The following is a 16,973-nucleotide window of genomic DNA, read 5'->3' on the forward strand; positions in this document are numbered from 1 at the left end:
TCGGTTACAAAGCGCTGCACACACACTACTCCATATTTGTTTTGGCCACTAAAACAACTGTTCTACACCTCGGAATGATCAGTTTAGTCCTTGCAATTAATTGTCCACTTAGCAGAATAGATGGGATTTAATGGCCTTCTTGAATTGTTCAACAGAGGAGGCCATCTTCACTGCAGCTGGTAGATGATTCCATAGTTTTGCAGCAATTTGTGGTATAGTTTTAACAAGTGCTTCGTAAAAATTGATTATCTTATGTTAAAATAAATATAAATACAATTTCATCCTGGCTGGTCATAAGTTAAGATGGCAACGCGATGAGAGACTTTGAACGTAAACAATAAAAATGATGAGATTCCCCTTAAGAAGCATTATATTACTTTGAGGTTGTGCAGGATGACCGGATTATTGAAGATGATTTGAAAATAATACGAGGGAAAAGGTTGATTACCAGAAGATGATGTCGTTTTTTCTGTAGTTTGTAACAATTTACTGTGCATTTTGGGGAAAAAAGAACCAAATTTTATGCATGTTGCCATACGACTAAACAATTCTCGTTTGAAACACACAATGTAAATACACAAATGACAATAAACAGAATGGATTATTAGGAACTTATCGATTACAAGTCTCAGTTTCGTATCATTTAAATTTGACGTTTCAATCACACGATGCAAGCAGGTGAAGAGCCTTTGCCAAATGTATGTTTTGAATGACTGCTTATACGGTGTGTGACTGGAAATCGGCTCCTAAATGAGTCAGTATGTGTCTTTTATTCATGAAGTTACAGTGATTTAAGTGTGCATTTTTCTTCTAAAGGTGCTCTCAAAATACGACTTTTGGACATGATTTTTTGAAAAAGTCCTTGCCGTGGGAGGGGGGTATCCCCCCTCCCACACCCTCCCCCCGCTCGGTCGCTTCGCTCCCTCGCCGCTGGCGCCCCCCCCCTATTTCAAAATCCTGGATCCGCCCCTGCATTATTCATTTAACTCATAGTGAATGAGTTTGGGCCGGAGTACTCGTTAAAACCCCCATTCCACAGAGAACACGACCGCTGAAAGACCTTTCAAAGACCATGAATTCTGGTTGATCTTTCAGAGGTTTCTCAATGAACATACAATGGTCTTTGAGGTCTTACACGAGTCCTGACCAATCTTTAAGAGGTCTTCGTGGTCTCCATGGGCTCCAAAACTTTTTGAAACGGTTCAAAACAGTCTCTCAAGATTTTTGCAGAGATCACTGTAAGACTCATGAGAGATCATTTGAAAGACCGGGCAAAGACCATGGAAAGAATTCTGAAAGATCAATTGTTGCATAAAAGATCTATGAAAGACCAATGAAAGATTTCTATAGGACAAGCCTAAGACCTCATTCCACCTCATTTGATAACTATGGCAAACAAAATAAGATAAATTAAACGATTTTTTAAAATGCTGATCAAGCTGGATAACATTTTTAAATGTTATCCAGCTTGGTCAGCATTTTGGAAATCGTTAAAAGAATACTTAAAAGAATTGAAAGCATTTGAAGATAATTTGAGAAATAAATAGGTTTTAGATTAAAATTAGCACGCGAAGGAAAGGTGATAGATTTGGTTCAAAATAAAAAGTCCGACTTCTATTAAAGGCACCTTTAGCAATGTCTTTCTGTGACCACGTTTAACTTTTACTGAAATGTGTTCAGTTCCTATATAGATGTTACAAGGCTGCAAAACAAATGTGTTGGTGCACTTTTTAGTGTTCCCAGTGTGGTATTTGATTTCATTCTTTTTCATGACAAGTGCAAAGTTGAACCTTTTTTAGAGTGTGGCATGACCTATGGCTCATGCGACCTTTTAATTAAAAGTTTGAACAGACTATGGCGACTCGTGAGCCAAATAACGTCATCGAGACCTCAGAGCCTCCGCATAAACTCCACTATCATCCCTCATGAATAATTCACGCCAAACAATCAACTGAGATGAGGCGATTACGATCACAGGCATGATCGGTCCTTATTACCCCATCATCGCAATGGTTAGCTGCTGTCTTTGTTATTTATCTCGCGGTCCGCTGCACAATACAGCGCAATTTTAATCATAGAAATGGCATAGGGGTAGTGATGAAAATTATACTCAAGAATATAATTTTCTTAAAGTCTACAGACTTCAGTATGTCATTAATTTTAATTCATATAGCGATCCACCAATCCTAGACCGCAGTACGTTTCCATTTGGCATAAGCAACAGGATTCACTCGGGAAGAACACACTTTAACATTCTTAGCTGAATGACCGTTATGTTTTTTTTCTGTGGATGTATCGCGATCCGACCAAAGTTGTTTGGCCAGACTCACGAAGTTGAGATGTTTTAAAATCAAATTTCCTGTTGGTGTGTATTCTATCATAATTTCAGAGTTCATGTTGTGTCTGCTCAACAGTTCGTTTCCTCGAGAGAAAGTTCTGATCGCACAACTGATTCTACCACAATCATAAGCGTGAGTATCCTCCAATTACTTCGACATGTATAGGACTTTCAGCATTTAAATTTAGCTTGCTTTTGTCATGAAATGGATTTTTCATATTTGATTGTCAAGTATCGTTAATACTCATTTGTATTTTTCTGACTGCTATATGCAGGCTTATACCAGGTATTCCCTATCTTATAACCATTTTTACGTCTATATCCAATCTTAGAAAGATATGGGAATTCACTGGACTCCTAATGATAAGCGTGATCATAAATCGGCAATTATTATTTTTATTATTATTATTGTTAATATTATCATTATCATCATCATCATCTTTATTTTCATTATTATCATTATTACCATTATTATCATTATCACTATTGTCTTTATCGTCATCATCATCATCATTATTATTATTATTATCATTATTATAAGCTCTCTTCAGCCAAGTGGGTGGCCAAGTGTGTAATAGAATATTTTAACATTAAAAGTCTGATGGTTGATTGAATTACGAATTATCGACCGGGCATAATGGCTCAATGGTAGAGCGTCCGCCTCATGAACGAGAGGTCCTGGGATCGATCCTCGGCCGAGTCATACCAAAGACTAATAAAAATGGGACCTTCTGCCTTCTTGCTAGGCGCTCAGCATCCAGATTGGAGAAGGGTAATAATGACATATTATGTAATATGCAGGGACGTCTGGTACAGCAGGTTCCTAACTGAAGTGGCTACCTTGGGTAAATAAAACTTTATTATTAATGTTATTATTTTACTTCTTATCATTATTACGCTGAGCATTAAGTGTTATATATAACAAGTGTAACGCCAATGGCACTCTCACCTGCATTACGCGATTCGACATAGCAGCAACGCTAAATTTGATTTCACAAAAGAAAACATTCATATGATAATAAAATAGTATGTCCATTGACCCAAAAATGTTCGACGTTTGACCATGATCATGTGATCTAAGATGTGTGCAAAACAATAATTTATACTTAATCACCCTTTATGTCTATGTTTCATACATTAGATCCATAAACTTTTTAAGTCATGATTCCAATTTAACAAATACCCCAACAAGTTCATGGACTCTCAATGACCTTTGACCTCATGTTACCAGAAACTCGTACAGGATTTTCAGTGATACTTGATTACTTTTATGTTTTATTAACTACCTTCATGAAAATTTTAAGTTACGATGGAAATTTCAACAAATACCCCTAACATGCCCAAAGTTCATTGACCCCAAGTGAACTTTGACATTGATCATTTGACCTGAAACTCGGGCAGGATGCTCAGTAAAATTTATTGCCCTTATGTGTAAGTTTCATGAACTAGGTCCATATATTTCATAATTTAAGATGACATTTCAAAACTTAACCTTATGTTAAGACTTGATTCCCCAACATGGTCTAAGTTCATTGACCTTAAATGACCTTTACCTTGGTCATGTGACTTGAAATCAAGGCAGGATGTTCAGTAATACTTGATAACCCATATTTACAAGTTTCATAAACTAGGTCTACATACTTTCTACGTTATGACGTCATTTCAAAAACTTAACCTTAGGTTAGGATTTGATGTTGACGTCGCCGCCGTCAACATTTAATGTTTTATAATTATGACTGAATAATTAAAGGAAATTGCCTTAATTTGAATCTTTATGCTCTTTGTTATTAACATTGCATTTTTTGTAATTGTTGAATGTAAGTTTTCTTTTCAGTATTTCACCATTGTTACAACAACTGCTCTTATAGGTAACAAAAGAGACTGACGTAAAAAGTATCTCATCATTTCGAAGTGTATGAGCAAATTTGACATTTTGACGATATAATTTCTGTGCAGGAAATTATTTACATGACTACATTATATTCATGTAAAACAAATTATTATTTGAATTCAAATTTTATTACGAAGGACTATACAATGTACATGTAGTTGTTTAGCTTAATTGTGTATATTCAGAAGATCTTTAGTCAGAATATAGTTAAAAGGGGATTGAAAACAGTCACATACGAAAAAAGTAGTATTTTAACTAATCTAACTTTACAGGGTTGGGAAACCTCAGATTGTTAAACGGCCCCTATAAGACAAGAGAGAAAAACAGATTAAAATTCTGCATCTCTTCCGATCACTGAATACTTGAATGCAATGCACATATTCTTTTCTAAAGAGATTACACTTTTTTTTCAAGGATTGGGGGCAAAATTCAATCTATTCAAATACGCAAGCGCTTTTCATGTTTGACAATACTCTCTAATTCAACATTTCTAAGTGCACAGTCGAAATCTTATCATCAAAATTAAATGTCGGACACGAACCTCATGTAAAAATTCATTAAATTTACTGAGAACGTGCAAAGAAATTATTCTTCTTTTTCCCCTACCAACGAATAAGTGAGGCGAAATGAAGCAAAATGAAGAGTTTGCTTTGCCATAAATTGCCTCTTCCGCTTTTAAGATTTTTTTTTCCAACTGACCGTTCTCTTCCCCGGAAGAAATTTTGATGGAATTGCCGGATTGAAATAAGTATTATTGCAGGAAAATGTGAATGGTGTCGTATTCGAAATAACTGTTTTGTTATTTCTTCCACATATTTTTCAGAAAGATTTTGCAAACCAGCTATATACATAACACAACCTATGAGGACCATTTAGAACATGGTGGTAGTATTATTCTATTGAATGGCTTTAATGATAAATAATGTTTTAATCAAAACACCTCAAAGCAACATCAGATCAAATATAAAATGAAATGTAAATTGGTGATGAGTTTCTACCCGCTTCGTCTGATTTTCATTCGTCTCATCTCACACGGTCTTTTCCTAATTCATCTAGGTACCAATTGTCATTTAACCCATTCACCATTCTCTCTCATTTCTCTTTACTCATAGCCTAACACCACATAGTCCACATGGTTAGATAAACTGTTCATAAACCAAATATTCAATTGACAGCGTAAGAATTAAGAAGTAGAAGAAGTAGAATTTAAACAAACTGGGCAATGGACTTAAAATTTTCACTAGCAAGCTGTTAGAACAATTTTAGTGTAGACCAAACGCCAATGAGACCGAACTGATAGTAGACCAAATGAAGTATCAGACTATCTGAGAATGAGACCAAACGCTTACATACCAAGCGAATAAAGTTATTTCGTCACAATGCGTTTTTATTTGATGAATAAAGTGATTACATGTTGATTTACCATATTTGAAAATTTTAGAAAATTTTTGAAACTTTGGTTGGTGACCGCCCTTTGTTTTTAGTGTTATCTTCGTAACAGTGAATGAACAGATAAATACAGAATGCTCTCCCCATATAGTATGAGATTGTGTCGTTGTGTCCTATGTAATCGCTTTCATCCGTTCTATCTGTGTTCTTGAGCAAGTCACGCTTTCTTTTCAACTAATCCTGACACATATATAATAATTGCTTGGAAGAAAATATAAACAGAAGAAAAAAAAATCAATCAATTAATGTGGGAAAATGAAGGGAAGAGTTAATGCATTATTGACATCATGAAAATTTAAAGAAAAAAATGTTACTAGCATTTCTTTCTGAATTATTTTGTATATAATTATAGAAATGTTTTTAATTTTGCGTTATTCGAAATATTGTCGGCATTGTTTAACTCACTGGTTTACCCTGTGATGATAGGTCATATTTTATACACTCAGCGATGATTTAACAAGAAGAACAGTAATGTTAGCAAACTATCGTGTATGGAATTCAGAGAAAGGTCATGTAAGTTGAGAGTGATTTTGATTCATGACTCCAAGCCTTGAGTTTCAAATCGTCTGAGTTTTCCTGTTGTTACACTGGACTGTTATTGAAATAATTATGCCATAGAATTAAAGATAGACACTCCCAATTAATTCGAACGAATGGATGGGTCTATCATTCTTTCATGACACTGATATCAACCTCGATAGATGAATAAATATTTAACTATTTGATAGCTAGTCCCATCATCAATCTAAATTACACATCCACGCCATCAGTAATTGCACTCGAATTTTAATCAACAAGAGTAGGCTTATCGAGCGGATGCCAACCGCCTGATTTTTTTTTCTATATTGCGACACGGTATGTTATATCAAAAATTTCCATCATTCAATGATTTCCTCATTAATAAATGTAGAGCACAATTTGCGGCGGTTTTATCTAAAATACTATAGCAATTATTACTTTAATCATTGGCTCGATCGAATCAATGCAAAAGGGTTCCATCGTATGAATTTCTGATTTTTCGTCTGTAGTGTATATAATTAGCAACTTAAAGTATTTGCCCGCTCAATTGCTGATATCCTAGAAAAAGAAAGGATCTGAACACACGTAGAAAAGGCAGGTGAAAATTGTGTGGGCGGCGATCTAGGGGGACGCCCCCCCCCCGGTGAATAATGACATGATATACACTGTAAAAAAATATTGGGTAACATTTTCATCACTTCGAGGGTAATTATGTGTCAAAACAATTTTGTGGCAGTATGCGGGAAGCATATTGTCCAGTAAGGTTAAGAAATAAGCAGCAGTTACTTTAGAATGGGAAAAAATTTCATCACACTTGATAAATAAAAACGCCCAAAAGAAATGCCCAATGTTGGTTGACACACTACCCTCATGGAGCACTTTTACCCAATATTTTTTAGAGTGTGAAGACCCCCAACCGATGTGAAAAGTAAAATTGACAAATTGTGTACTTACAAGGACTTCCTCCAAGTCACAAGACACAACAATGCCAGATTTATGCATTTTCATTTCTTGCTTATTTGTTGCTGTAGAAATGCTCGAATTAGCCGGCTTTCCAAAACAAATTTATTGTGCTTCTCATTGGCGTTTGGCTATGAAGTCTTTCTGTGTCAGAAGTGTTGTGATGACATAAGTCTGTGCATTTAAAACTGAACTATATTTTGTTTTATTATTTATGGATTTTATTTTTTTTCACCAAAGAGCATCGGAGATATCTTGGACAACCAAACCCATTTTTAGATTTTAATTTTCTCAAGAAAAATACTTTGGATAGCAGCCGGTAAATGTACATTAAACTTATGTTGTACTTTGTAGCTTGTAAGGTATTATGATTTATACACTTGATTTTTAGCTTCGGATAGTATGTTGGTTAGAAACATTATTTTCAGGTCAGAACTTTTTTTAATATTGTCAAAGTATTTATTTCGAATGGTTGTGTAATTAACTTTTAATATTGTAATTATTGATTGATGTGTGATTGATTTGTTGTGATTTTATTGTCAAAATTAATCAAAGAAACACTATATTTAAAAAAAAAGGTCTGACGGTACAGGTTACTCTTAGGAGACGAGTCTTTATCATTTCTCTCACGACCATATCGAATGAGGGAATATCAAGATACTTCTACAATATTGATAGGATATTTATCTTTAGGAAACTAGAATCCAAGGTTTTAAGGGGACAAACTTTCGGCGACACGAATTCTCGTATTTCATCTCTAATGCACATAGATGCTTGGATATTTGGAGTGTTTGAGAGCCCGTGATAGGTTTGGCATATTTCTGTGTACTTTGGACTATAGATGGTATCCTGTACTCAACATGAAAACCCACTCTGTTCTTCAAATCAAATTGAGTATTTCATGAGGAAGTGAAGAGGGACCTCCTTTTCAGGTAGAAGCCATCTTTTGAGTTGAGGGTCAGGTTGAGCAAGAGGGATCACGTCCTGATTAAATCACTTTTGAAATTGCGGTTCTATTTTACTCACCCTTGACGCTTGTTTTTAAATGGCCAGAAATAGATTGATTATAGTGGGTGAAAGGAAATGTGTAAGTGGTTTAGTTGTGTGAAAGAATGACATGAACTCCTATTGAACTTCAATCCCTCTTTCCAGTCATACCTTCTGTCATATACTTGACGGAAATGAGGTGAAAACCCCCATACCCCAAATATTTTTGTTGAGATGTGAATTTTGTTCGTTTTCCAAATTAATGGATTTGTATACATATAACCATTGGATGGTGAGTCCGGTTTGCACATTAATGAGGCTGCTGGTATTGTGCAGACGATCATTTCAGATTACACGCGGAATAGAACCATAGTTCCAAGTTAATGAATATTTCTGACACATGAAATTCGTTTCTCGAATTTGTGCAATTCGAAGACTTGCATGTTCTGAAAAAAATTGCGATAAATCGTTCTTTTTTATACACTCCCACCCATCCCCCCCCCCTCTCGCTCAATCACTCACTCTCATCCATACCCTTAACATCACTCCATCTCTCTCGCTCACACACACACACATACTCACACCACACACACACCCTTTTTCTTGCGCACACATAACACAACCCCTTTCATTCCACCACACCTCTTCCTCTTGTAAACAACATCATACGATACACCCATATTTATTCCTGGTAGTAAAAACGACCTGTCCTTTAAGAAAGCAAACATCATTAAAATATTATCCTCCAATCGGCAAGATGAACAAGCCACATTAATACAGAGTGTCAACATTAAACTGAGTGGCTTTGGTTTCAATTAAAGCAGCCGGTAGTTATCGATCTAATGCATTGTGGGATGATGTGTCCATTATTCAATCCGTGAACTATATGACGGGTAAAAGCCAAACGTAACACATTCATGCCACTTTTAACATGACACAATATTTGAGTAGACGGCGACAAAAGTCTGGATGGATCAACTTGAATGTGAACGTCAGAATATGATTTGTGGATAAGGACCACAAGAAAGAAATTAGATGTTCCGTCAATACTGCATTGATTTTCATTTTTTCCTATTTATATGAATGACTGACATTTGATTTAATTTTGTATAGTATTTTTGTTATATCTGATATCGGAATCAAAATCAAAATCTATGTAAATAAAATGAGTTATGAGTTACAAACTTTTGGAATATTACCTTTAGAAAGACAAAAATTCTTTTAATGATCCATGGATATCTAAACTGCAATGTACATCAATTTTAATATATATGGTACAATTCATTTGCTAAAAGGCTGCAATATCACCATCAATGTCGGCTCTAAAGGAGTATAAAATATTCATATGATAAATATAAAATCATCACTTGCAGCAGCTCCATGAAAGTTCATCGCAATTAATCAAGGTAGCGAGATCATACCTATATCGGCTCAAACATATATAATGTGTTCATATCTAATACTGATGAGAGTTATCTCTAAAAGGTTAACATTCATTTTTCATAACACCTATTATACTGATGGCCTTTCGAATCTGCTATAGGCTACTGAAATCATAGCCTTTGATTGGTTGGTGCAATTTTGTCTTAGAAATTCTACATCATTTATTGATAGAGTATGTGGATTGTTAAAATAAAGGCCTAAAGCCATTGCCATCACATTGCCATTAGTGGAATAAAAAGAATAAAAAAATCCAGACGAACTACAACATTACTGTGACGAACCAAATAATCGGCTTGCTCGTTGCAACGCCCTTTTTCCATTATTTCTTTTCCATTTATTTTTCTGAATCGATTCAAGTGGTTTAATTCGATTTTCATGGCTTCTTGTTCTCGAACAACGAGGCAAATTTTTCAGTTTTTTTTAACTTATTGTCAGCATTATATATACATATATATATATATATATATGTATATAATATAATATGTATGTATGTATGTGTGTGTGTATGTGTTTGAGGGGGGGGGTGTGTGTATACATGTATATATATATTGTGAGCACCATCAATTGTGACATATCCATTATTCATGGAACTCCGAATATTATTATCGAACAATATCAAAATGGTGAACGTCTCTGCAATAGGAGTACTAATGATTGAATAACTCTCGTCATTTCGTATCCACTTGTCATGCAAATGGATTGTTTGTTTTCATTTGTTATAATGAAAATTATGTGATAATATAGGGTGTTTCTGCTTGTTATATCCTTGTTAGGTGCCCAAGGCACTCCTATATAATATCCCGGTTAAGCTAAACTGCCGGTGTTGACAGCTTTTTGAGGAATTTCTTCCTGAGAGAACATATTAACATCACCTGGGTCGAGTCTGGATGAATTTATTGATGAAGAAAATTATGCCGTGACTTGGATAGGAACCCTCAATAATTTTTATTAACTTTTTTTCTTTGTATGTTTTTCACTCAACAATCCTTTCTCTTTTTAGTCTACTCACTTCTTTATGTATGCCTTTTGTCAAAACCATGATTACTATAATTACCATAATTTACAAGGTTCAAACACCTAACACCTTCCTAAAATTGATTTGATCTGATATTAAAAGAGCGATTTGCACATTACCTAAATTTAGTTGGAGAGACTAATGTATGAACATGTGAAAGCAGATTAAATTTGTAATTTATTTTGACGTTGTATTTTCATTTTAGTTTTCAATTTTGAATAAAGTAAAGCCATGTGAAAATCCCATGGACGTTAGACATCGCATATTATTAATTCGTTCCGTGCCATTACACGAACATTAGGGGCAACGTGGAATAGCATGCGATTACTTGTACGCTAGATAGATTTTGTCAAACGTTTATCTACAATGCGTATCAAAAAAAGTTTACACTTAGAAAAAATCCTGTAAAATTATACATTTGTAATATCCTGAAGATTTTCCACATTTTAACATTGGTACAGATCCATTTAAGCAAATGACGATATAACTGTCGAAAAATACTTCCGCTTGAGCGAGCACCACTTACTTTTGAAAAGTTTGAAATATTTATGCGAATAAAAATAGACCTCAATCATGAAGAACACGTAGAATTTAGCTAATAAAATTGTATTGAAGATATCTTTTACCCTTTTTCACTTGTTTCCTTGCCGAAAACACTTCGAAGAGTGCATTGCGCCCCATCCTACTCCCCCACACACCGAGGCCATCGTGACGGTATTTGCTTTACACAGAGCTGTGATTTACATGAAATGGCTTAGGCTTGATTTTCATTTGTTAATCGTTGTCAAGCTTGGAAAAAGTGTGGAGAAACAAGTATTGAATGAAAAATGAAATGTGAATCCACTTTAAATAATAAAAACTTAGTGAAAAATGCTGGAGATGTCTGATATAAACTTTTGTTCAGATTCAGTTATGTCCTCAGATCCAGCTGGCAAATAAAGGGTAAAGGTTGTCTTTACTAAGTGTTGAAATTTCAATTTGGGTGGCAAAAATTGATACAAAATGCTTGAATGTATCCGTTTTATTTCAATTGACTAAAAGTGCAAGGGAAATGGATGAGAAATGTATGCAGGGTAAGTTTGATTTCGCCCTTTCCCCTTGACACAGCGTGAAAACAAGCATTTCTGCGCAAACAGATTTCTGCGAGCTTTACAAAAATGGACAGTGCTCACTCAAGTGTAGCATTCTATCAAAACCTTTACTTTCATTGGATAGATGAGACCCAAACCCAAAATATATGTGAAAAAAATTACCCACATGTTGTATGTTTTTTTTTATTCCCAGGGCTTTTTCAAAGTGTAAACTTTTTTTGATACGCACTGTATATTATTAAGGAAGCGTTAAAGTGCCATCTACCATGGCGATGTAATTCATCACGCCATTTCAAATTAATAGCCTCATTTAGGTGACAATGTATCTAACCAAGTAGGCTTGGTGTTCTACGTGGTGGATATATCTCGCAGTGACAACACGTAGCTTTCTATAATAAGTACACTTTGCGAAACAACTATCTCACCATGTTGACAAACAGCTTTTATGGACAACTTTAAAGATAAAGTAACTCGCCATGACGACATATAACTTTTTATAAGTCTAATTGGCAATACGAGTATTCTCGTCATGTCACCAAGTGACTTTTTATAAGTCGACATGGCAAGATAACGTATATTGCCATGTTGTCAACTAAATGGCACTTTAAAGCTTTCGTGGCATGTCACTCGCTCTTCAATATTGGAAAAATCAAACTTAATCACATTTAATGATTCGATTATAATGCAAATTTTAATAAAATCCTTCTAAATCTACCCGTAGGGTTTGGACTGTTGTTGGGCTGTATGTTGATTAATGTTCCTCAGTGAGTGGGCAAAAGTCTTATAATGGTAGATGATTTGTAAGGCCCGAGAAAATAGTTTTTGTTAGTCGATTCTTAAAATCGTCAGTCTTTATTTTATTCATAAATGTGCGTTTGATGGCACGTTACAAAGCTTCACTTAACGAATCTTTATTATTTTCATTTGAAATCTGCAGGCACAAGGTTGGCATGAATCATCATCAAGACTTGAAAGACTACAAATCACTCTAAAACCATGAATATCACCCCTATACCCACTCTCATGTCGCACGATGAAGACAACTTCCTTCAGCGAGTCAGCGTCGCCATACTCCTCTGCATTATATCTTTTCTTGGTATCGTAGGAAATACGCTTACCATCTTCTCTGTGATTGTATGCAGAAGGTTGCAGATATTACCAAACGCATTTGTCGTTAGTCTTAGCCTCAGTGACTTCCTCAATTGTTCCATTAACATCCCTGTCCAAGTGATGGCGCTGATACTCCAAGACGAAGGAAGCGTTTTCCGTTTTGTCTGCATGTCTTCAGCCATTCTGAATTATTTACTGATCACGTGCAGTGTATCAATGCTCGATTTGATCGCCATAAATCGTTATATACTGATCACCAAGTCGCATCGAATATACAACTGTCTCTATAACAAAAGAAATATGGTGATGGCGATAGGTGGTGTTTGGTTCTCCTCTGCTGTAGTTCTAATTACTCTAGGACCTACCGGCGTTGTTGCTTATGGTTTTCAAGAAAATCTGTCGCTGTGTCAACTTCGAGAAGAAAGTCGCGTCATTGATGTTTTCTGCGGATTGCTCTTCGCTGGTTCGTTGATAATCATCTCATCGTGTTACACGAATATATACATCCATGTAAGAAAACATTTGCGCCAAGTGGCTCACATTAGACTTGGTCCCAGCAGAGCCACACCGAGTACAACGGCTCAGACCAACTCATCGGGGAATATCAGTAATATCATACCAGTTGAAACGATAAGTGGCCAGTCGCATTGTACAGAGGCTTCTCCAAGACCCGATGAAAAGGAGAACAGTCCCGTGGATGAGACGGAGAATCGGATAACTATGAATATGATTATCATCGTGGTTTGTTTCTTTTCGTGCATGTTACCTACATTGGTCATTGTCTTGTTACCGGGTACACAGTCTTCAGGTCTCTTTACAGTCTTCTTCTTATACTCGGCATCATGTTGTAATCCTATCATCTACGCTTGGAAGCATCCCGTATTCAGGAAGGTATTCAAGTGCATCTTTAAAAGGAGGTGGGCTGAGATTGAGGAGCCATCACCGTGGTTACGGTCTATGTTACCAAGATGATGGGGTTAAGGACATTGACCTAAAAAATCATATTTCATAAACTATAGCCGATGAGAAGGTGCAAGTATAATTTCTTGGTGTGATATTCATTGTCAGTATATAATAACTTCATAGACGGAGAATGTACTACTTGTGCGTGTTCCAATGACATTTTATTTTTGAACTTGGATAAATTTCTAAACTATAGGCTTAACCCATCGGAAGATGGGATAAAGGTAATGGAACAATGAGCATGCAGGAAACATTACTGGAAGAAAATGAAAGTTTGATGAAAAATATCATTCCATTGATGTTTTATATAACAATGTCCACGTGAAATGTTGAAATTGTTTAATCAAAAACATGAATGAACATCATAACAGCCTTCAAGAAATAATCTCAATTCACGAGTCTCATTTATTTATTTTCAAGCCGTATCACCTTGCATTAGGATACAACGTGAACGTATGTCTTCACATGTGGAAATTCTCTTTCTTGCAATCTTTGTGTTTAAAATTTGGGATTCTCGAGGTTTTATCAAGCTAGTAAGCAAAATTATTTAAAATCATATATAATACATAAATGATGTATGCCTTAACTGAATTTTCACACTGTATACAGGGATTTAGTGGTTATTGTTATGGGTGATAAGCTAATACTCATGACATGGGTTCCACCCCATGATTTTTTTTCAAAACGGGAGTAAAAAAAGAAAAAGGGAGAAAAAAGAAAGAAAAACAACACCACCTTTAGATCATATTGCCCCCATCTTTTATCAAAATACCCTGGCGCTAACCATGCAAGGACATCATCATCATCTACTTCAGCATTATCTATCCAAGCAAAATTACGTTTCAGATAGCACTTCTTGAAACAATATTAACTGCAAGGGCAATTACAATTTGACTGACTGAATTTCACTGAAAATTCATGTTAAAAGTATAGACGAACTGCTTAATAAAATAATAAACTGGATAATTTCCCTCTACCCAAATTCAGCAGTAAGTCCATTCGGTATTATGTAATCAGGGGTCAAATTTTCTAGGGGGAAACTATTTACCATTTTGGGGTTGATTATCACCTTTTTTTTGCTCGTCTAATTCTAGAGGAGGCATTATGTCTATCCATTTTATATCCATAATTATCTTTATGGATGACGAGAAATCACTTTTTTTATTTAACCTCATCAAAAACAGAGTTACACGGGGTTGATGATTATCGCATGAAGTTAACCACATTATGTGTGAAAGTTTATACGAACGTATAATCCACTTTATATTCAACTTCAGACCATTAGTTTTGAAATTATGGTTTACATCCAGGGACAATTTCGAGCATTCGCGTTACAAATCAATTCCATTAAAAAAAACAATGATATCAAATATATTGCATAGATATAATTTGTATCACAAGTATGAAGTCAGATAATGTAAACTTTAGATTATTTGTGCCAATTCTATTGAACGATTAAGAAGTAACGTCACATGATGTATACTCGTTATAAATCGTCCAATTTTCATAAGCGTTTCTTGATTATCAATTTCTTTTTTGTTTTTCAATAACTGGAATAGAAAATTATCTGAAATAAGGCTACTGAACGGGACAAATCAGAACTCCGAAGTGCAGCCACTGATACACGCCCCTTAGGAGCTAAATTAGCTCTTCAGTTTTTTAAAGTGTATAATAGTAGTTTGACAAAATATACATATTGTCGAATAAATGATATAGTTATTCAATTCAATCAGTTCTTTATTCTTCAGGAGTATAGCTTCCCTATTTTCTTTCACTTTCTCTTTGTATTTTGTCTAACATCTACATGTTACCTAGCATGACTTACCATTTAGCATTTTTCGTAATGATTCAGGAAAATGTGGACAAATCAAATCAGCATTCTACTTTTCATAATTACTATATATTCAACGAGGGAGAGAGATTATATATAATGGCTAAGAGGTTTTGAATGGAAACTACAGTCACACCAACGTTACTTACTCCAATCCAGTACCAAATTGACATTTGGAATAGCTTTGATCTGTCAGGAGTCGGTGTCATTTTGTGTGATTAGAGACTTTATGATACAGCACGGGAAAGTTTCCGAGAACGCTAACTACAATAGGAATCATTGGAATAAAATGATCAACCACGATCGATTCCTCTTCCACGCATTCGCAAAAATAATCGTTTTCGTCTCGTGTATTTCTATGGCTTTATTAGAAGAATAAAAATAGAATAGAGAACAAATCAATAATTCCAACCCTTGCGTGCATGGGAAAAATTACATTTTAATACATTACCTTACCTCTATGACGACTGAATTCTATTGTAGTTGTTAATTGTTAATATCAATTTCCTGTGCTGTTATGTTAAGTCCGCATTGTAGTATGACATTATAGAGAAGGAAGAACTAAGAATGGGGGAGGGTGTAGAACGTTGCAATAAAGCAAGATAAACAGCAGGGAGGGCGGAAACAGTGGCGTAAAGATCCCCGCAAAAATAATAATAATAACGATAATAAGGATAAAGTGAATGAACAAATAAATAAATGAATAAATAAATTAGAATAAATGAAAATAAAGAATAAAAATTCACCACTAAAAAAAGGAAATGTAAGAAAAGGCGAGAGAGAAGAATGAAATATGTCATTTTAGGGATATGTTGTCCAAATTGCACAAATTGATTCGAATTTGTGATAAAAAAGGTCAATTTTTTGCTTGCCCGCTACGCTCGCAACTTCTTTTATATTTGTTTCTCAATACGCCATATTTCACCCCCTCAAAATGTTTGGCTCAGTACGAAAGTGGACGGGAAGGTGATGGTAGAGACTGAGGGAGGGGTGTGATTGCTTCATTAGAGGGTATGCGCTCCGAAACGTAGGGATGATTCAATAACACATTAAATGTATTGAAAATGTCTGACAAAAGACAAAGAATAGCTGGTAGGTCTTTGTCCAAAATTGGTGAACCGTAATAACAGTTTAGTCTTGAGTTTCAAAGATTACGAAAAAGTGCAAATGTCTTGTCCAGAATTGCATTTTTTATTACCAATTTTCGACAAATAATGTTGTTGGTTGTCTTTGTAATGGAGGGTATCTAACATTACATTTTCTCTGATCTTCAGTCCAATGTATGTCCCTGTACAAAAAATTGTTAACCATACTTATGATTGCGTGTTTAACGAATTCTAGTTCGAGAATTTCGTATTCGTCTGACATGCCTATAC

At 35.1% G+C, this 16,973-nt stretch overlaps 1 protein-coding gene across 1 annotated transcript; it reads left to right on the forward strand.

Moving 5' to 3' along the window:
* Positions 1-2,137: 2,137 nt before the first annotated feature.
* On the forward strand, positions 2,138-16,235 carry LOC121410549 (G-protein coupled receptor moody-like). Its single transcript, XM_041602713.1, has 2 exons — positions 2,138-2,471; positions 12,631-16,235. Exon 2 carries the CDS (start codon positions 12,690-12,692, stop codon positions 13,773-13,775), a length of 1,086 nt encoding a protein of 361 aa, XP_041458647.1. The 5' UTR covers positions 2,138-2,471; positions 12,631-12,689; the 3' UTR covers positions 13,776-16,235.
* The last annotated feature ends 738 nt before the right edge of the window (positions 16,236-16,973 follow it).

This window comes from Lytechinus variegatus, chromosome 3 (genome assembly GCF_018143015.1).
Source record: "Lytechinus variegatus isolate NC3 chromosome 3, Lvar_3.0, whole genome shotgun sequence".
NCBI lineage: Eukaryota > Metazoa > Echinodermata > Echinoidea > Temnopleuroida > Toxopneustidae > Lytechinus > Lytechinus variegatus.

Excerpts from the sequence above, each read along its gene's own strand:
- LOC121410549 (XM_041602713.1), top strand. The coding sequence starts at position 12,690 with ATGAATATCACCCCTATACCCACTCTCATGTCGCACGATGAAGACAAC.